At 45.7% G+C, this 20,722-nt stretch overlaps 1 protein-coding gene across 6 annotated transcripts in view; it reads left to right on the forward strand.

Annotated features, from left to right (window-relative positions):
* Positions 1-20,722, forward strand: part of PRKCQ (protein kinase C theta) — a 147,931-nt gene that overhangs the window by 41,273 nt on the left and 85,936 nt on the right. For 5 of the 6 annotated variants that reach the window (XM_047755233.1, XM_047755236.1, XM_047755232.1 and 2 more), the window contains exons 2-3: positions 13,108-13,235; positions 16,773-16,972. In XM_047755233.1, coding sequence (XP_047611189.1) covers positions 13,118-13,235; positions 16,773-16,972 — 318 coding nt within the window. In that variant the 5' untranslated portion in view covers positions 13,108-13,117. Of the gene's footprint in view, positions 1-12,730; positions 12,930-13,107; positions 13,236-16,772; positions 16,973-20,722 lie in introns of those variants that run through there. The other variant, XM_047755234.1, reaches the window with a different exon arrangement.

Here is a 20,722-nt window from a genome sequence, read left to right on the forward strand (position 1 = left end):
TTCCTCCCTTGTGGGGCTCAAAGTCACTAAACACTGATCCACTAAGTGGTGAGAGGGAGGAATGAATGGAAGGTCCTCTCGGTATGACCACATTTGATATTTGGACATAGAGGGCTTCTCAGCCTTGGCTCCATTGATGCGTTTGCTGGCAGGGCGGGGGGTGCTGCCACACTGTAGGTCGTTTGCCTCAACCTACCAAATGCCAGTCCCATGGTCTCCATCCGTTTGTGACAACCAAAAATGTCTCCAGTCCTTGCTACATGTCCCCGGGAGGCAAGATCACTCTGGTTGAGAACCAGTAACTTAGAACCACCTCATTTTTATTTGCTGAACGCCAAGCAAATAAAAATGAGAAAGACAGAGCTGGGCCTCGTGGAGCTTATTCTAGGGCTTCAGGGTGCAGCAAGGCAGTGGAGGGTCGGGCGGAACTCAGATTGTTGACCCCACACTCCTGTAGTTTCTGAGTCAGTGGGCCTGGGGTGGTGGTGCTGGAGGGTTTGCATTTCTTGAGAGCGCCCCCCTCCCTGTGCTGGTGCTGGTGCTGGTGGCTCTCCAGAACTGCGCTTTGAGAACCCCTGAGCTGGTGAGTTCCCATCCGCAGGTGGCAGGTGCCCACTGCCGTTGTGACTCACAATACAGATGTTCTCACCCCGTAAACCAGTGTTTCCTGGAAACCAGAGTCACCTGTGGTCTTTAAATTGAGAAATTAGCCCCTCGTTGGGCGACTAAACCCACAGCTAATCTGAAATATTGCAGGAAGAAAAATAAGCGGAGGATCCCCTGAGCCCAACAGTCAAGATCATGGCTTTGATAGTCTTGACTTCATTCTGGATTCACTGATATGTGGGTCGCAATGGGCTTGTCTAGGGACCTAAGCGGGATCTAATTTCAGCTCCTCTGGATTCTAAGCTCCAATCACAAACACGCTTTTACAGTCCACTCCTTTCTAAGTGGACGTGTGTGGGTGGCTCATCTAGACCTGCAAGCACCCATCTATCCTCTGCCGCCACCTCCTCCTCCTGCTGCAGTCCCTGGTCACCTTATCTCCAGCAGCAACTCAGCCAGCACTGCCTGCCAGGCTAGCACACGCAGGCTCCGTGTGTGTTATTCTGCACCAAACGACTCGTTCGTCTTTGGACTGAACATCGCCACTTCCGCCTACTGCAGTGATACTGCCAAATACTGTATTTTCTTTGAAAAGTGTCCCACACCCTCAGGAGGAAGTGGGGTGTGGTGTTTGAGCACCGCTGGAGGGGACAGGGGTGTTTTGCTCCTGCTGGACCCAGGACTGACAGCCCACTTTGCCGTTTCTTGTTTTGTCTCTTAACGCTGAGTCCACATCAACAGGCCACGTCATTTTACTCGTGGGATAAACAGCAAATTAAAGTCCGCCCTCTCAGAACCTCCTCCTCTGATCTCCTCTAGGCAGAAGTGGTGTCCCCCTCTCTGAGGTCCCGAGGCTTATTTAGAACAGGGACCATGTCATGTGTTTGCATCCAGTGCAGCGCTTTATACTTGGTAGGTTTAGCAAATGCTTAGTGAGCAATGGCAAAAACAAAAACAAACCCGAAAAAACCCAGATGCACAAGTCACTTCATTTCCTTAGCCAGCAGTGCAATTCTAGGCCATGTCGGGTCATCCGTTGAGCGAGTTATCAGCAGCAGATTTTAGCAGGGAGGATTTCCAGGGATTCGTGGGAAAAGTCCTATGTGATGTAACAGCTACCTTTTCCACCAAACATTGTTGCAAGCGTTTCATTGAATGGTTCATTCATTTAATCCTCAGGACAAGGTTGTGAAGTGGGTCTGTGATTTTCCCCATGCTGCAGAAATGGAAGCCTAGTCACACAGAGATTGGGTCACTGTGCAGCTGGGGAAAGCTGACTTCCTTCCTTACCATGGCTGTCTTGACACACTTGTGAGCTCCTGCCTGCATCCTTCCTCTGCGTATACTGCCATGCCAGGGGAAAGGGACCATGTGTCCAGGGACTGCAACTTGACCATCTCAGTCAAGGCGCCCGGGCCCCTCGCTGTGAGTGGATGCCCTGCATGCAGGTGAAGTGGTTCTCCTCCCCGAGCATCTGATGGGCAGAAGAACGCTTCCTCTGGTGCGGGGGGGAAGCTTCCAAAGCATCCTGTGTCTCATTAGAGCTACCAGGGCAATAAGAGAGTAGAGTCCCTGAGAAAATTGTCTCTTTTCTCCCTGCTTTATTGAGATAGAATTGACAGTTAAAAATTGGGTATCTATTTAAGGTGAACAGCCTGATGACTTGAGACAGTGAAATAATCGCCACAACCAAGCCAACATCCCCTCACATCATTACTTTTTTCTTTTGTGTGTGTGTGGCAAAGAGTGTCTTTTAAAAATTGAACACAGTGAACAGACCCATCATTAAATTTGCTTCTGTGCAAGGTGGCATCTTTGGACTCTAAGTGCTTACTCTGCTATATGGGTAGGAAGTAGAGCCAAGGAGATGGGCTTTATACGAAGCAGTTAGCGTTGCCCTAGACTTTGGCCCCAGGAGTCCTCCCTGATGCCAGCCAGCCATCAGGAATGGTGTGAGTGGGAAGGACATCCAGGTGGACAGCACACACTGATGACACCCTGGGAAAACTTACCCAGGTCAATGGCTTTGACCTCACTTCCAAAAGAGAGCTGAAGTTCTTCCAAAAAGTGTCCACTTCATTTATATTACCCACTCCTTAACACTTATAGGCTGTAAATGTTACAGTATCATTTATACTCCAAATTATAGGCATGAAGTAGCAAGATCCTTGAACCACACAGTTCTGCCAAAAAGAAACATCTAATTAGGACGGTAGGTCCCTGAGCAAGCAGGCATCATGGAGGCTGCTGGAAAGCCTGTGTGGCCCCTGTAGTAGGTTCTTTCCTTAGGGGCTGGTTGAGCAGATTGAAACAATCTATGGGGAACTCTCCACGTTTTCACTTCCTCCCTGACCTAACCTTAAAAGGCATTTTCTAACAAGGAGTAATTGACTGGTTTGGGTGGACGCATTTAGCAACTAAAGCTGGAATCCAGGTCTGTCACTTACTAGCTGTGTGACCTTTAGCAAACCGCTTACCCATTCAAGCCTCAGCTTGCTTATCTGTAGAGTGGAGCTAATTATACCTCCCTCATGGGCTTGGTGAGAAGGTTGAAGAACATAAGCCCTGGAAAGCTTTCTGCAAAGTGTCGTGAATCAGAGGGAACCCAATAAATAAGTCGCAGGGCTATGCCTGTCTTTGGAACAAATGGACAGATGGATTAGGAGTCAGGAAAATGGAGAAGAAAAAAAATCAACTAGTGATTTTTCTTCATTTTTAAAAAGTTTTATTAAAGTACAGTTGATGTGCAAAGTTGTGATCATGTCTGAAGGCAGAGTGATTCAGTTATACATGTATACACAGCCATCCTTTTTGCAGATGCTTTTCCCATATAGATTATCTCAGAATATTGGAGGGCGTTTCCTGTGCTGTACAGCTGGCCCCCATTGGTCAATCCGTCCAGATGGAATTAAAAATCAACTAGTGATTGGTGGATATGGCCGTGTCTGAGCAGAAAGGTCGGTCCTTGTTCACAGTGTCATGGGCAGTGCTGGACCGGACCATGGCTGGCTTCCCAGGACTGGTGGATTAGCCCTGCCCTGCTTACAGCAGGGGCGGGGGAGAGGGGAAAGTCAGGGTCTTGGAAAATCAGCAGATTCCCCCCACCTCCAAAAGAGAGGAGAAGACCGCACTGGCCAAGCATAGTTTATTCTTCTAGAGCTCTGAGTCTATCAAGCAAATTGCTCCTCTTTCTGTGGGGAGCAGGAGAGAGTTTCTGAATTAAGCAGTACCGAAGTGGGGTCCTTGAAGGAGGGCAGCTGTGCATGGTGGGGACGGACAGAGCATCCAACAGAGGAAGGTGTGAACAGCCCTCAGGATGGAGAGTCAGGTGTATTCAGAAAACAGGTCAAGGAGGGCTGAGCCCTGCGGTGAGGAGAGGGCACCTTGAAGCCAACACATGGGGGCTTTTGAACAACCGCTTGAGAATCATGATTTCATTCAGCAAGGATGGGGGACGGGGACAGTTTTCTTGAGTTATTTGTGTGATTTGATCAGAGTTGTGCTTTAGCGGGATGCTTTAGTCATGTCACACATTAAAATTAGTGTCAGAATACGAATAGTGCTTTCTTCCCTGGATTTCAATTTTGTTTTATTTCTACACTGATTTTGGTGGGAAAGGGGATGTGTCCTGTACATCTGCTCAGGTTGCTGAAGCAGAATATCACAGACCGAGGGGCTTACATGACAGAAGTTTGTTTTCTCACTCTTCTGGAGGCTGGAAGTCCAAGATCAGGGTGCCTTCAGGCTGGGTTTCTGATGAGAGCCCTCTGCCTGGTGTGTCGATGGGGACTTCCCACTATGTCCTCACATGGCAAAGAGAGCACAGGTCTCTGGTAGCTCCTCCTCTTCTTACAAGGACACGGTCCTGTTAGATTAGAGCCCCACCCTTTAACCCACCTCCCTAAAGGCTCCACCTCCAAATACAGCCCCATGAGGACTCATGTCCTCAACATATGAATTGCTGTGGCACAGTGAGTTAATGGATCCGGAGTTGCCATAGCTCCGTGTAGGTCACTGCTGCAGCTGGGACCCTATGGGAACTTCCACGTGCCATGGGTGGGGCCATAAAAAGAAAGAAAGATAATCAGTTGTGTGGGGGGTTAGGACCTCAGCATATGAATTGCTGTGACTCAGCAGGTTAGGAATCCAACGGCAGCGGTTCGGTTCGGGTCATTGAGGAGTGTGGGTTCAATCACAGTCAGCCCGGTGCAGTGCGTTAAAGGATCCAGAGTTGCCGCAGCTGCAGCCTAGGTCGAGGCTGTGGTTCCGATTCTGTCCCTGGCCCAGGAACTTCCATATGCCGTGGGTGTGGCCATTTAAAAACAAAACAAATACATCCCACACAGTCACATGGGGACTTATGGCCTCAACATATGAATTTCCAGGGTGAGGGAGACACAGTTCATTCCAGAACTGGGGCTTGCGTGGGGAGGGCGGGGGTGGGGGGTGGGGGCGGGTCTTGTTAACGTTGACATGTGGGACAGCATCACTGGCTCTGTCACCAGTCCCCCTTCCTTGCTGTTCTAACAGCTGGTCCCATGTTAGGCTTTTTCTCCTTTTGTCATCGCAGCACATACTGTCGGGGTTATTTTAGGATATTATCTTCCGTTCATACTTCTTATTTTAATTCACCTTTGAGGCCATATTTGGGGACCAAAGGCTAATGTTTAATCCGACTCTTTTTGTTGTATTACTTTGTACACATCTTAGCAACAGGATAAAACACTTCCCTGCTAGTTACAGTCTGTCTTCCATGTACATTGCAAGGCAATTTTTTTCATTATAGCTTTTTTCTTTTTTTATTGAAGTACTATTGATTTACAGTGTTGTGTTAGTTTAAGGTATACGGCATAGTGATTTGGTTGTATATAGAAACAAATCCAAAAAAGAATGTATATGTATCTATTCTTTTTCAGATTCTTTTCCCTTATAAGTTATTATAAAATATTGAGTATAGTTCCCCGTGCTATCCAGCAGGTCTTTGCTGGTTATGTATTGTATACATCGCAGTGTATATATGTTAATCCCAATTATAGCTTTTTTTCTATAGCAGTAAGTCATTTTATTCAGGAGTCACTCTTACTTAAGAAACCTTCCTATCTCATAAAGAAATGTGAAAGCTGTAGGTCTAGCGTAATTTGCCAAAATTTGCCTAATGTTTAATTTACCAAATTTTGGCTGATCTGATATATTTGAAACTCAGTGACATTGTTTTTTGTGTTTTTTTTCCCCCTCATTCTCAAGCTTATCATTGATTCATTTGTGTCATCTCTTCTACGTGTAAAATGTTCTGATCTTTCTGCGAGGCGTTCCCTCTGTCCCTGAAACACCTCCATATGCATGCTGTCTAGGTTGTTTTTAACAAAGTATGCTTATTCTTATTTCATTTGTGGCAAAGGGAGAGAAGTCACTATTTGTTAGCTGAGGAGAGCAGAGAGAACTTCTGTTGCTTTCTATTTCTGCGGAACTTTCCCCACCAGCTTTTTGTTGTGTGATAGCAATCCTTAAGATCACTGAGAAAGTGTTTGGTGGGTTTGAGTTGTTACAGGTGAGTCAGTCTGGGGAAGTAAGTGACTCAGCACCAGAGAGTCAAGAGACCGGGGTTTTCTGTTCAGTACCGAATGGTGTAGGACCTCCAGCCTTGATCCATCAAACTTGACCACCTACCAGCACCATTGCTACCTGCCAAAGACAAATGGGACCACACTTAAGGTGAAAACACTGAGCTGTAAGTGTAAAGATCCTCCATAAATTTAAAGTGCATCTTGAGATGGTATTTCACAGCCGGGATAGCAAAAGCTCAGATTGGATGGACACACTGATAGTCTTTCATGAGTGCCAGCATCCTGCTGGCTCTGGCAGAAGGTGCTGAGTTCTCTAGGAGAGACACATGGAGGGTTTTATGGGAGCTCCGTGGCAGAGCACAGAGGGTGCTCATGTAATTCAGCCCGGATGTGCTCCTAAAAGACTCTTTCTATTCTCTTCCTGCCATTTTGGGATACACCCTAATAACGCCCGTGAGGTGCACTAGAAGAAGATCAGAGTTGCAATAGTAATAAAGTAACTAACATTTTTTGAGGGTTTCCTATGGGCCAGCCCCATTTTGAGCGCCTCCATGCGTTTTTCCATCTCATTCCCATAGCCCTTTGAGACAAATAACAGAATTACCACCATTTTCCAGACGAGAAAGCAGACGCAGGGCAGTTAAATAAGTACTGCAGTTGAGCTCTGAATCACGTCGATCTCTGCCTGTAACAATGCCAGGGACATTTCCTTTGTGTTGATTGCCTCTGTGACTCTCTGCCACCTGATCTGGCCACAGAATACCCTTGCAGGTGAAAGAAGTGCATGGAGATGAAGAGATGATACAGAATGTTGCGTTTGGAAACGAAGTTCCTTAGCAAAAGGGTGTTGAGCATTTGCTCGAGATGAGAGGGCAGGATTAGCCCTGGAGGTACCAAGATGATTAAGACAAGTCTCTGCTCTCAGAGCCCGTCATCTCCTTTGGGAAGGTCAGCCAATACAGTGTTGTAGGAAGATGCACGGGCACTCCATCTCCCCCACAACCCCCCATTCCCCAAAGGAACATGATGATGGAGAAAAGCCTTTATCACACAGCTAGGATCTAGTGAGGAAGGGACTTTCATGCATTCCCTCGGGAGGGTTTGTGCAGATGAAATCAGAGGGACGTCTACAGTTTTGAGTCCCACCCCTCTTCTGAGCGTATGTGGTACCTCAAGGATTATGTAGGAGAAGTCCTGCTGGGGCTCTCTTCCATGTCTCCTGACTTTGGGGTCTGAGAACTGAAGACAGAACAGGGAGGTAAGAGGATCAACCCCACTCAGATTTCTGAAATGGAAGAGGCGAGGCAAAGAAATGTAACCAGTGCTGTCTCGCAGGGTACCTAGGGAGCCAGCGGGGGCTGGGGTCGCAGTGAATTCCACCGAGGTGTGCTGGAGGCGGGGTGATGGAGGCGAGGGAAGCAGGGCTTCAGAGAGGAGGTAGAGGCTGGGCAGGAACTGGAAGGATGAGGAAGTGGGTGGGGGTGGGCAGATGGAGGACGGCATGAAGTGGGCAGGCTTTCCGGGGGAGGGGGCGGCACTGCTAACAGCCTAGGGCTCCGAAACAGTGTGACGAGTTAGAGAAGTGGCAGTGGCTCTGCGTAATCCTAAGGAAGATCCTTTGGGCTTCGGGATGGAGATCTGAACAGGAGTGAGAGGTGACCGGACTGGAGAGGGATACGGGTTAAGCCCCTGCAATGGTCCGGTGAGGGATGGAGCAGAACTGAGCCTGGGCCCTGGGAAGGAGAAGAGCAGGTTGCCTGTGGCGAATGAGAGAAAGGGTGATGCTAGCGGGGTGCCAGCCTGGGAGTCATGGCACCCGCAGCTGAGCTGGTAAAACAAGGGGCAGTTTCCTGAGGACAGACAGGGAGTTCCCCTTGGACCTGGCAGGTCAAGCGTCCCCAGGGCTGTCCAGGAGAGACTGAAGTGTGATTTTATTGCTCAGATGAGAAGTCTATAGAGGGACCCCTCTGCTGCCAGCACAGCCTGAGCTGGTCAGTCTTATGCAGGCATTGCCTCTTGTAAAGGACGGGGCCACTGTGATTGGCAGTAGATTTATGAAATTGCACTCCACAGAGAGACTAGTGAGGGCAGGCCTGGTAGATGCGATTCCTGTGCCTGTGTTTCTCTACCTGTGTTCTCCTTGCTGTTTTGGCATCCCCAAGAAACACCCCTTCTCCTGTAGCATCAGCTCTGAGCACAGAAAGCCAGCCACCGAAATCTTTCATGTTAATTTCCTCTTCATGTGCTTATTACACATATTCTTGGCCCCCGAGATTTACATATATACATATACGTACACACTCGTGTGTGTTCAACAGGATTGTGGAAATTCACACTTGCAACAGCATTATGTAAAAGTGTATGATTTTTGTTGCCTTGCAAATATTAGTGAAGAGCATTTCAAAAATATTCACTAATTACACAGGTAAAATAATATTAGTGTGTTTTATATTTTAAATATTTTCATTATCATTTAAATTGAATATTAATATATCCTCAAAGAAAATGTGCTATCAAATTCTTATGTTATTTTTCTCAGCTATTTGCACCAAGATGCAAAATTTCAGGAGAGCTTAAATACTACAGAGTAGAAATTTTTTTTTTTAAGGCTCTGACCATTTCCCTTTAGTAAATTGAGGCTACTCTTGATTACTTAGGATTTTAAATATTACTTAATATTTTATTACGTGGCTTCTCAGTTTCCTAATGTATAGTCCTTATCTATATAACCTTTGAATTTATAATCTACTGCCTTGAAATGCCAGTTGCATATTTCTTTATTTGGGTTTTTAAACTATCGTATGATAAAACTGACTTTTGTTTTGGTGTATAATTCTGTGAATTTAGACCTAGATTTTTGTGACCACTACCATAATCTGGCTATAGAACAATTTGACCCTCCCCCAAAACCTCCTCATTCAGTCTCTAAAATCATACCCCATCCCCCACCCAAACCACTGCTAACCACTGATTTTTCGCCCTCTGTATAATTTTATCTTTCCAAGAATATCATACAAATGCTGTTATATAGTATCCCGTTTTGTTTTGCATTTCTCAGATTGCTCACAAGCATGAACATTTCCCTACATAACTAGTTGCAACTATGTTTTTAGTATTTTTTGTATAGTTTGTATAATTGCCACTTATCTAATTGGGTCATGGGGGGATTGGGGGCTTGGTTTTTTCCTACAAATTTGTATATGCTTATTGTATGAGAATGACGCTAGCTTATTGTCTGTTGCATTTACCATAGATATTTTCTCTAAGTCTTTGTCTTTTCATTTTGTTTATTTCTTTAAATGTATATGACTTTATTAGGCCAAAATATGTTTGATCTGGTAATATTGGAGCTCGCTAGTGATCTAGTCTGGCACAATCTTCCTAAATTAAAAAATGTAATTATAAAAGGTGCTTATCACAGCATCATTTCTATTATGGAAAAACTGCATACAATCTAAATTTGTAACTGTAAGACTTTAGGAAGAGCAATTCATGGAGCTGTTCCTCCAATAGGCTATCATGCAAGAATTAAAGGGATGCTTACAAGGATGACATAAGAACTTGAACAATTTTGGAGTTCCGTTGTGGAGCAGCGGAAACGAACCCGACTGGGAACCATGAGGTTGTGGGTTTGACCCCTGGCCTCACTCAGTGGGTTAAGCATCTGGCACTGCTGTGAGCCGTGGTATAGGTCACAGACACAGCTTGGATACTGGGAACTTCCATATGCCTCAGGTGTAGCCCTAAAAAGCAAAAGAAGAACTTGGAAAATTTTTATGGTAAAGTGTTATATTAAAAGTCAAGTATAGGAGTTCCCGTCGTGGCTCAGTGGTTAACGAACCCAACTAGTAACCATGAGGTTGCGGGTTCGATCCCTGGCCTTGCTCAGTGGGTTAAGGATCTGGCATTGCTGTGAGCTGTGGTGTAGGTTGCAAACGGGGCTCAGATCTGGTGCTGCTGTGGCTGTGGTGTAGGCTGGCAGCTGTAGCTCTGATTAGACCCCTAGCCTGGGAACCTCCATATGCCGCAGGTGCGGCCCTAAAACGACAAGAGACAAAAAAAAAAGTCAAATATAGCCTCATACAGTTTGAGCACAGCATATTAAAAAAAAAAAACCACAAAACCACACAGAACCTATTAATTAAAATAGACTAGAAAAAAATCCATGAAAGATGTAACAGCGATTTGCTTCTATTGGTGGAACTATGCAGAGAGTTTGACCGATGCTGTGTATTTTCTTCATTTTATGATGATCATCTATTACTGTCACAGAAAGGGAAAAGATCCTGAGCTGCTCAGGAGAAAAATGCTACCTTTTGCCTTAAAAAGCTACCCCTGAGCCTGAGGCTTGATTGAACAATGTGAGAGGTCATGCACACGAGTGACAGTTCTGCTTTCTAAATGTCACAATGTCAGATCCCGGCACTGCAACTAGACCTGGGCTGCTGGACAGATGCAGGCATTGAGCAAGGGCAGATGGCTCCGGGTGAGGGGCTGGGGCAGGCGAGTCTGGCCAGCTGGCGAGGAAATCTAGGTTGCTCATGGATAGGAAATCTGAGCAAGCCCTGTGGGAGAAGAGGGTTTCGCTGCAACACTCTTCTGTACTCTTGCTAGAACCCCTGGGAACCCTAGAGCTTCCCGTCAGCTCCCCAGACAGGTTCCCCAGGCTCTGGTTGAGCTGCGTAGCCTCCTTGTGAACCCAGCCTGGAAACTGCAGAGTGATACATCATCCATGGCTAAAGGTCAAAGTGGCTGTAACTCGGGCTTTACAAGTCAGTGATCCCTCCAGGCTCAAGACAAAATTAAGTACTTACCTTCATTTGTATTGAGGGAAATCTTCCCAAAAAACCCCACACGGTCAATCCTCTCATCAGTGATGATAGTTCTTGGTGATTGCTCCTGATTAGCGGAGAAATGCAGATTTGTCTGGGAGATCTATGTGGCCCAGGCACAGGGGGCCAGGGAGCGGGGAGGGGTCTCATGGCATTTTCTCCCAGTTCTTAGCTGGGATTCTGCCCAGGAGTTCTAAGCTCACAGGGTGCAGAGGGCCCTAAAGGCAAATCTGGAAGCAGCTAATTCAATGGTGTGGTGTACACAGAGTGTGTTTCAAGGCCAATAAACCCAACAAATCACGGCGATCCATAGCCACCTCCTTTAGCTAAACCTGCTTAACTGTAGGAAATTGGGACGTTCTCAATATCCATGAAATTAACAGCAGTTTTCAAGAGCCCCTAATTTGTACTATGCTTGGCTAAAAAATGCCCAAGACTGCCAGCCTTCCAGGGGTCTGGGGCTCTTTTATGGCTCTGCGGGCATCAGGATTACGGGCCCAAGATGTCCAGTTGCGTTCTTGATTTTCAGTCGGGGATCCTGTTATTCTGAGAAGTTTTCCTCCTTTACACAAAGGTAGAAAAGACAGCTAATGCTTTCTTCTTGAAATCTTTGGCTTACTTAAGAACATTCAGGAAAATTTAAGAGACAGAGGAAGCAGGAATTCCCATTGTGGCTTGGTGGTAACCAATCTGACTAATATCCATGAGGATGCAGGTTCAATCCCTGGCCTCACTCAGTGGGTTTAGGATCTTGCACTGCCGTGAGCTGCAGTATAAGTCACAGATGCAGCTCAGATCCTGCGTTGCTCTGGCTGCGGTGTAGGCCAGCGGCTACAGCTCTGATTGGTCCCCTAGCCTGGGAACCTCCATATGCTGCAGATGCGGCCCTAAAAAGACGAAAAGAGAGAGAGAGGAAGCAAGGAAGTTATTTTACACTCAATGCCAGGTAATAGTTTCAAGTGGATGGAACATTATGGAGAAGTAGGTTTTAAAAGGGGGGGGATTGGATAGTGATGATCATTACACAACTACAGATGTTATAAATTCATTGAGTAATAAAAAAAGGAGGGGGGTGTTTAGCTGAAGTGAATGGCCAAAGACAGGAATAGCACGTGGAGAATCAGACCAGATCCTTGGAACTTGTCGCCAGCACTGTGATGATTTTCACCCATGTCTCAGCACGTGCAGTTGTGAGTTACTTGGCTCTTATGAAGTACGTTCTTTTTTTTTTTTTTTGGTCTTTTTGCTATTTCTTTGGGCCGCTCCTGCGGCATATGGAGGTTCCCAGGCTAGGGGTCCAATCAGAGCTGTAGCCGCCGGCCTACACCAGAGCCACAGCAACGTGGGATCCGAGCCGCGTCTGCAACCTACACCACAGCTCACGGCAACGCCGGATCCTTAACCCACTGAGCAAGGCCAGGGACCGAACCCGCAGCCTCATGGTTCCTAGTCGGATTCGTTAACCACTGCGCCACGATGGGAACTCCTGAAGTACGTTCTTTATCTTTCCACAAGGACGTGCTGTTTTATGGTGGTCAGTGATTTAGGCTTTTGAAGTGCTTCATAATATTCAAAAGCTTATTGTATACATGTATGTGTGTGTGTGTCTAAAGTAAACAGATCCACTGCTAGGTAAATGCCCAAACCCGATTCCATCACACACATAAATAGCCCCTGGAAGAATTTTACGGTATCATATTTAATTGCTGGGACTAAAATAGACTCGCTCTTTGTAAACTCATTTTCTTCTCACTCTCTTGTTTCCTGGGTACCGCCTTGAATAACAGAAGAAATAAAACCGCCGAGCTTTTGCTTCTCTCTGCCGCTTTTACGTGTAACCCCATTTGATTAAAAGTGGAATTTAGGTCTAACCGACGAGGTCGAATAACACCCAGGTCCAGAAGACCGCGTCGGCGTGTGGTTTGGGGTGAGCCCTGTCTGGGCTGTGCGGAAGGGGAACTAAAACTTTTGCTTGAATGGAGAGTTGAGCCGTGTGAGGCTCTGGCTGTCAGAGATAAGGCACTGGTCACGTGGAGATGGGACACCCCCAAATAATATATTTTCTGACACCCCCATAGCATTTTTTTGTTGTTGTTGCCTTGCAGGGAAGCGACCATGTCACCATTTCTTCGAATCGGTTTGTCCAACTTTGACTGTGGGTCCTGCCAGCCGTGCCAGGGAGAGGCTGTTAACCCTTACTGCGCTGTGCTTGTCAAAGAATATGTTGAATCAGGTAAGCTGGTTGGGTATGGGGAGGGGGGCGGGAGGAAGACCCTGCTACGAGCTGGGAAGCAAGACCTTCTGGGGTCTTCAAGGTCGTCTGGTTCAACCTAATTTTGCAGCTCAGGAAACTGATGCCCAGGGAAGCCAGGTGCTTCCTCAAGGGCACGTGGGCTTAGAAGCAGCTTTTGAACTGGACCTGGGTCTCCTGCCTCATCTTCTGTTGCCTGATCCCATTTTCTACATGAACTAAGGAAAGAAGTGAATCAAGGACATTGTATAAGGAGCTGATTGGGGGGAGGGGATCTACAAGTGAGCTCAGGTAGAAGATGGCAGTGTTAAGTCTGGTTGTTTTCAGCAATTATAAAGACTGCCCAGTCTTACAGTTAACTCCAGCGATGGTTTACGGCTTCTTTGGCTAAACTTAGATGAAAAATACAAACGATCTATAAGTAGCCCTGAGAGTCCCAATTTCTGAAAACTGACTTTTGTGTTTACTAAGACCCTGGATGAGTGAAGGAATAGTCATGTTTCACCAGATTTAAATATTCATAAGCAGCTCAAGGTCAAGGGGAAAGTCGTTCAAGATTCTTTGGGTTGAGAGCATTCCAGTAGAAGAATCCTATTCTTCTGCAATCCCTCCGCCATCACCTCGACTTCTCCCACCCCCTCACCCTGATCCCTGCCTCTGTATTTTAAGATTCTTGATGGATTTTCTGAGGAAGGGCAGGAGGAAGTTTACATCCCTCGATCTGCACAGCCTCACAGCCTTCTCCTCTCTCCCTACACACACTTCTGGTTCTAGAAGACACTTTGCAGGGAAATCAAATTGCTACCGACACAGGGTCACAGTAACAAAAGGCGCCATCACGCTTATTTACAAAGAAAGCATTTGGGGGCGCCTACTGTATACGGGGGCAGAAAAAGTGCCTTTCCTGTAGCGCTTCTTTCCCAGCAGAGGAAGATAGGCAAGAAACAAAAACACAGTGCGGTAAGTCACGTGAAGAAAGACATCAAAGCCGGGTGGTGGGGAAAGAGAAGGATTGGGGCTGGAGAGAAAGATGGAGAGAGACTCATTTTGTGTACAGTAGTCCTAAAAAAAATAGTCCTTTAAGGGGGGTGGCATGCACCAGCGCAAGAGGATGCTGATTTTGCAGTCCAGAACCTCTAGGGAGATGTTTCCAGCTCCGAAGCCTGGGGGTCCACATCCTGCTAGGCTGGCTTTTCCCTCTCTTAAGACTTCTCCGTGGCTGATTGATTTTGCCCTTCCAGCCACTGCAGGCACATCAAAGCCGAGGAGACCGTCTGATCATCTCCATTCCCAGATTTCTCTCCCGTTTAGTTAAAAGTGAGGGTGGCACTTGCTCCCACTCTAAAACCTTTCAAATGTCACAGAAATCTTTGAAGTGTGCAACGTCTGAGTTTTTCAAAGCTGCTTTGGACTTAATGGGTCTCCTGGATCCACTTCTGTTTATAACCACAGGTCTCCCTGTGGTTTGCTTCCTGAGAGCCTTTTTTAAAAAAATGTCCTCTTTGGGCCTTGCCTTTGAACTTGGTCTGATCAGCCATGTGGAATAAGAGAACATATCAGAAAAGAAGACTTTGTTTTTCCAGAAGCTTAGCCTGTGGAGTCGGGAGGGTTTTGTTTTTGATTTTGTTTTTGTTTTGTTCTGAAGAAAAATCACTCTGCACATGATAATGCAAGCATCACTTCTGTAGCATTTGCGCATCAGTCTTGGAGGGTGTGAGGCTGCGTTTTACATGAGGCAATAGACCAGGGACAAATAGGACAAAGAGTCGGTCTGGGAGCCTTTGAAAGTGGTAAACCTCACTGTGGATCGGATCTTGAGTTCTGGCTCTTTTTTTAAAGGATTACAAACATTAGTGAATGCAAGTGTTAAAAAATGCCTTGCCATGGGAACTTCTGTCCTTGGGCGGATGTGGAGAAGGGTCATGGTTGGAAGGAATTATGAGGGGTGGCTTCAAGCCTGTGGAAGTCAAGGGGTACTGTGATCATCAGTATTGCCATTGCTTTTTTCAAGAGTCCAACCCCAAGTTAAATTTCTTTTAAACAAGCCATAGAAATCTTCCCCTTCCTATTGCACCCTCAGCACTGTCAGAGTTTATACCTCTCATAGCTAGATTTACCGAAAATTTGAAGTCTCGGCTTAATTTAGCGGATGCCGCACACCTGTTCTGCATTAAGCACCTGCGCCAGAGAGGCAGGGCCATCAGGGTTCAGATCTGCTTTGTCTTCCTACTTTGAATGAATCTCTGAATTGCAGTATCTGCCACCTCATGTGCTTATGATCCCAAGAAGCAATCACTGAAATACAGGTGCAATTTTCTGCTCCTGGAATGATTAAGGAATAAATAGTACAGAAAATCCAATATGGATGAAAAATGTGACAAACCTGCCTAATCCCCTTAGTCAGCACTTTCCCAATTACCTAGCGGTTCTGGGGAGGGTCTCTTAAACTTTGTCACCTCAACCTTGGTCCCTGTTACTAGCCATCTCCAGGGCCCTCCCACCCCCACCTGCAGGTCTGTAACCTGCTTCACTGACTCTTAGGCAACCATCCCCACCTCTCAGGCATACTTGTTGGTTTTTGATTAGGTGTGTGGTTTATATGAAACATACCCTTCTTTGAGAATTAGAGAAGGAAATAATGGCTCATGATATTTTTTGTTTTGCATTTTTCCTTTTTTTTTTTTAATAGCTGCACCTGTGGTATATGGGAGTTCCCAGGCTAGGGGTCGAATTGGAGCTGCAGCTGCCGACCTACACCACAGCCACAGCAACATCAGATCCGGACCACATCTGCAATCTACACCACATCTTTAAGCCAATGAGTGAGGCCAGGGATTGAACCCATATCTTCACAGACACTATGTCGGGTTCTTAACCCCCTGAGCCACACTGGGAACTCCTATTGTGTTTTGGTTTTTGTTCATGATGTTTTAAAGGGTTTTGCCTCTTAGTGTATTTACATCAAGTGGAACATTTTTAAATATCTTTTTAAAGGAACACTCTTTCTAAGTGTGAAACTATGCCACAGTATTTTTCAGATCAACACATGGCAGTTGTATATCGACTATTTTTTACTAGATGCCAGGGAACCTGACCAGTCATGTGTCCACCCCTTATGGATTAACAAAGGAGGGTTCCCAGAGGCCCCAAAGTGGAAAACCAGTAAAGAATGGGATCTAGGTCACTGCACCCTATCACACATACCAGGCGTTGCTCCTGGGTTCAGACTCACAGAGAAGCGGCTGACTGTTGAACAGGACATCACCAGTCCAAGAGGTGGTCAAATTTTTTTTTGTTGTTTCGTCAATTACCCAGGTTGACTTCTCAGTTGCACCCATGACCTTGCCTGTAGACCTTGGAGTAGTCTCATTCTGTCCTGTGTTGTCTCTGATTGTTTTAGGTACCATCCTTCTTCCTAGCAGATGTATATCCTAGCAAGCAGAGGGAGTAGGTGCCACTGTTGAGTTCCTCCCCAGAGCCAGCCAAAGGGGTAGCAAGGACATCTCTTTCTGTTCCTAGAGAATGGGCAGATGTATGTCCAGAAGAAGCCCACCATGTACCCGCCGTGGGACAGCACCTTCGACGCCCACATCAACAAAGGACGAGTCATGCAGATCATTGTGAAGGGCAAAAATGTGGACCTCATCTCTGAAACCACTGTGGAGCTCTACTCGCTGGCAGAGAGATGCAGGAAGAACAACGGCAAGACAGAAATATGGGTAAGCATCCGAGCCGTGAGCTTTATGGAAAGTGCATATCCCACTAACTGGTAAGCACCACAGTAGCTGAAGGCTAGGTCAAAATCTCAGTGCCATCCTACAGGTTTAATATGCTGGCCTTGAGTAAATGCCCTCCTACTTCCGTATCTATCGGTGGCTTAATAATGACAGTGACTGTTCATGTGGATGTAGAAGGGGCTGACATACTCAAATCCCTCTGATGCTTATGTAAGGGGAAGAAGGCTCTTAGGCTGTGAAGAGCCGTTTCTGATTTATACCTGTTAAAGTCAGCTCAGAAACATCAGAAATGTCCCATACCTTTAGAACCTACCTGTGGTGTATTTATCAAGGTATCACATAGGTATCTTGATATCTTAGATAAGATGATGGGTAAAAAAGTGAGAAGAGAGAACAAAGATTGATTTAATGTTTGGTCTCTTGATCCTTCGAGCTTTTTGTAGCCATCATGTGTTCAGCTGAGCTTGCTTTGCTCTCAAAAGTACATTATACACAATCGGTGTTACTGCACCAAGTTTTTGAAAACTTAGGTCGTAACTATTTTGGTAGCGAATGTTCAGAAATGTTAAAGGGAGGAATATAATGTGAAAGCATAAAAAATTCTAGTGGACATTTCTGGGGTATGAAAATTAAAGAAAATATACTCGTAAAAACTGCTTTTACATGGCCCGAAACCCAGAAACTGTTCTCAAAAGTCTCTATTGCATATGCAAAGGAGGAGACGCCTTCTGCTTCTTACAACTCAGATGGTTAAGAACTCCAGCCAAAAGATTTTCAAGTTGCAGGGTTCGAAATGGGAATGATGCAAGACTAAAACCTAGATTTTTGTGTCAGCTGTGTATTTTTCACCTCAAAAAAGGTATTTTTTATGAACGTATATGTATCTGTGTCACAAAAGTAATCTTTAAAGATACAGCAGGAGTTTTTCTTAAAGATCCCCATGCTTAGATGAGTTTGGGTCGTTTAGTTTAGGGGATCATTTAGTTAGGGCTCAGCCTGGGGAGAGGGACATGGACACAGGATTCCTCTCAGGTTGCTGGCTATGCAAGTAGGAGAGGTTCAGTAGGTGGGTAATGTCACAGGTATGTGACTTTGTGTCAAAGGTTTATACCAACCAGGTGGCTCACGGTGGAGGCTGTAAGTGCCCTTGAATCATGGGAGCGCTGGGTTAGGCTCAGAGAAAGAAGAGAGAAACTGGAGAAAGGGTTTCTCAGTGTTTCCCCCCTTCCCATGTATTTTCCACTTTCTGCCTCATTTCAAAAAAGAAAAAAAAAAAAAAGGAAAAGTCACCAAATCCCTAATTTTTGAAGTAGCATGCTGCTTGATTCCCCTTTCCATTAATGAAAGATAATGATTTTAAGAATTCTTTCGTTAGGCATCACTGGCAAACAGGTAGCTTTTCTGTTTATATGTCTCAAAGTTGCATTTGATTCTTGCCTAGACTTTTTCTGTTGTTCTCCTCACCGGACGTGTCCCATTTTTTTGCATATAGGGATTATCAAGGCATAAGCCCTTGGTGGCCCTCAGGTCCTCATTGGACTACTGAGCAGTCTCCCGACATTTTCTACTTTTGTTGTTTTCAAGGTTATTTCTCAGTTCACTTGTATTTGTAATGTTTAAGGGTCAGCAGGTTGCACTAGACTTACAGTTTCCATTGCTTCTCCTGAAGTCTGCTTTCTTAACATTAGCTTCTATTTTTTTTTAATGGCATTCTCAGCATTGCCTCTCACCTCCAAAGAAATGATTCCATCTCCGAACATTAAGATTTTCCTTCTCTTTATCATGGTTTTCACTGTGATGTGGGGATCTCCTCCTCACTCTCAAAAACACGATGGAGGGAGTTCCCATCGTGGTGCAGTGGTTAACGAATCCGACTAGGAACCATGAGGTTGCGGGTTCGGTCCCTGCCCTTGCTTAGTGGGTTAACGATCTGGCGTTGCCATGAGCTGTGGTGTAGGTTGCAGACTCAGCTCGGATCCCTAGTTGCTGTGGCTCTGGCATAGGCCGGCGGCTACAGCTCCGATTTGATCCCTAGCCTGGGAACCTCCATATGCCGCAGGAGCGGTCCAAGAAATAGCAAAAAGACAAAAAAAAAAAAAAAACCCACGATGGAATACGCCTTTCTATGGATGTGTTTTTTTCCAGCAGCACAGTGGTTTAATTTCCTCCATCACCACTAGTTCCTGAAGATTGATCAGGTTGCAGTCACCTGGTACCAGTTTTTCTCACTTCCGTTGAGAAGAATCCCTCTTTCCCTTGTTCTTCTAGTTTTCTGTTTGCCTCCATATGTATTAGTCCTTAATGCAGGGAATGGTGGTGCATATCTGATGTTGAAAGCACGTCTCTTTCTGTTAATCTGTGTAAGCTTGCATGAGAATATGTAGTTAACCAAGCAGTACAAGCTTGTCACGTCATAGAACCCTAATTGTAGGGATGCTGTGACATAGGCATCCCTGTGATGTCAGTTTCTCAGAGATCTTTAGACCTGTGTGACAAGCACAAGGTCGCACAGCCGGCGAATGATTTAGCCATGACGCATATTCAATCCTGAGTTCAACCAGACACTTCTTACAATTTTTCAATCATTCTGGTTACTCATGGATACATGGGTGTGATGCTCAACAATGACCTTCAGTTCACCTTTGTATTCCTTTTAGCATGTTAACAGCAAGGTGTTCTAGTTTAGTATATTATTGGTCATGGTCAGGTTATCTCAGACGTTACCATTTTCCCCCTTATGTCACATCGCATGATTTCCTGTATCGTGTCTTAAAAGGTCACTTTGTCTGGTCCCTTCTACATAATGATGCTGAAATAGATTTTTAATCCCTTCCCGGATCAATCTAATTTTTAAAGTTTTTCGGGGTTTTTTCTTTTCTTTTTTTGCTTTTTAGGGCCACGTATGCAGCATATGGAAGTTCCAGTCTAGGGGTCAATCAGAGGACCCTACACCAGAGCCACAGCAACGCGGGATCCGAGCCACGTCTGTGACCTACACCACAGCTCATGGCAACGCCAGATGCTTAACCCACTGCACGAGGCCAGGGATCAAACCCACGTCCTCATGGATACTAAACTAGTTGGGTTGGTTGCCACTGAGCCATGGCAGGAGCCCCTAAAAAGTTTTTTATTGGAAACATAGATGATTTACAACATCATATCAGTCTCAGGTGTCCAGCACAGCGATTCAGATACATAGATAGATATGTAGACATGCTACTTCCAGTTGCTTTTCCCTTACAGGTTGTGAGGTAATATTGAGCGTGGTTCCCTGAGCTATACAGTAGGTCCCTGTGGGTTGTCTATTTCATATACACTAGTGTGTGTGTGTGCATCTCAGCTTCCTAATTTATACCCCCATCCTCTTTCCCCGTTGGTAGCCATAAGTCTGTTTTCTCTGTCTGTGCGTCTCTCTCTGTCTTGGAAATAAGCTCATCTCCACCTTTTTTTAAAATTCCCCGTGTAAGCGATATCATGTGGCATTTATCTTCCTCTGTCTGGCTTCATTTAGGTCAATCATCTCTAGGTCCATCCAATCTCAGTAGAATTTCCAGTAGCAGATCACCCAGCACTTTCCAAAGGAAACAGGCTCTTCTTGTGAAAGAAAAAGGCGACTCCCATTTAAACCCCGATTCACCTAGAGGCAGGTGTATCCACGTACCGCAAAGCAGGACTTCTCTTTCCTTCCAACAGGAACCTATGTGTTTTCCAGGTGACCTCGTCCGACCCTCA

This window comes from Phacochoerus africanus, chromosome 12, assembly GCF_016906955.1.
Source record: "Phacochoerus africanus isolate WHEZ1 chromosome 12, ROS_Pafr_v1, whole genome shotgun sequence".
Classification (NCBI taxonomy): Eukaryota; Metazoa; Chordata; class Mammalia; order Artiodactyla; family Suidae; genus Phacochoerus; species Phacochoerus africanus.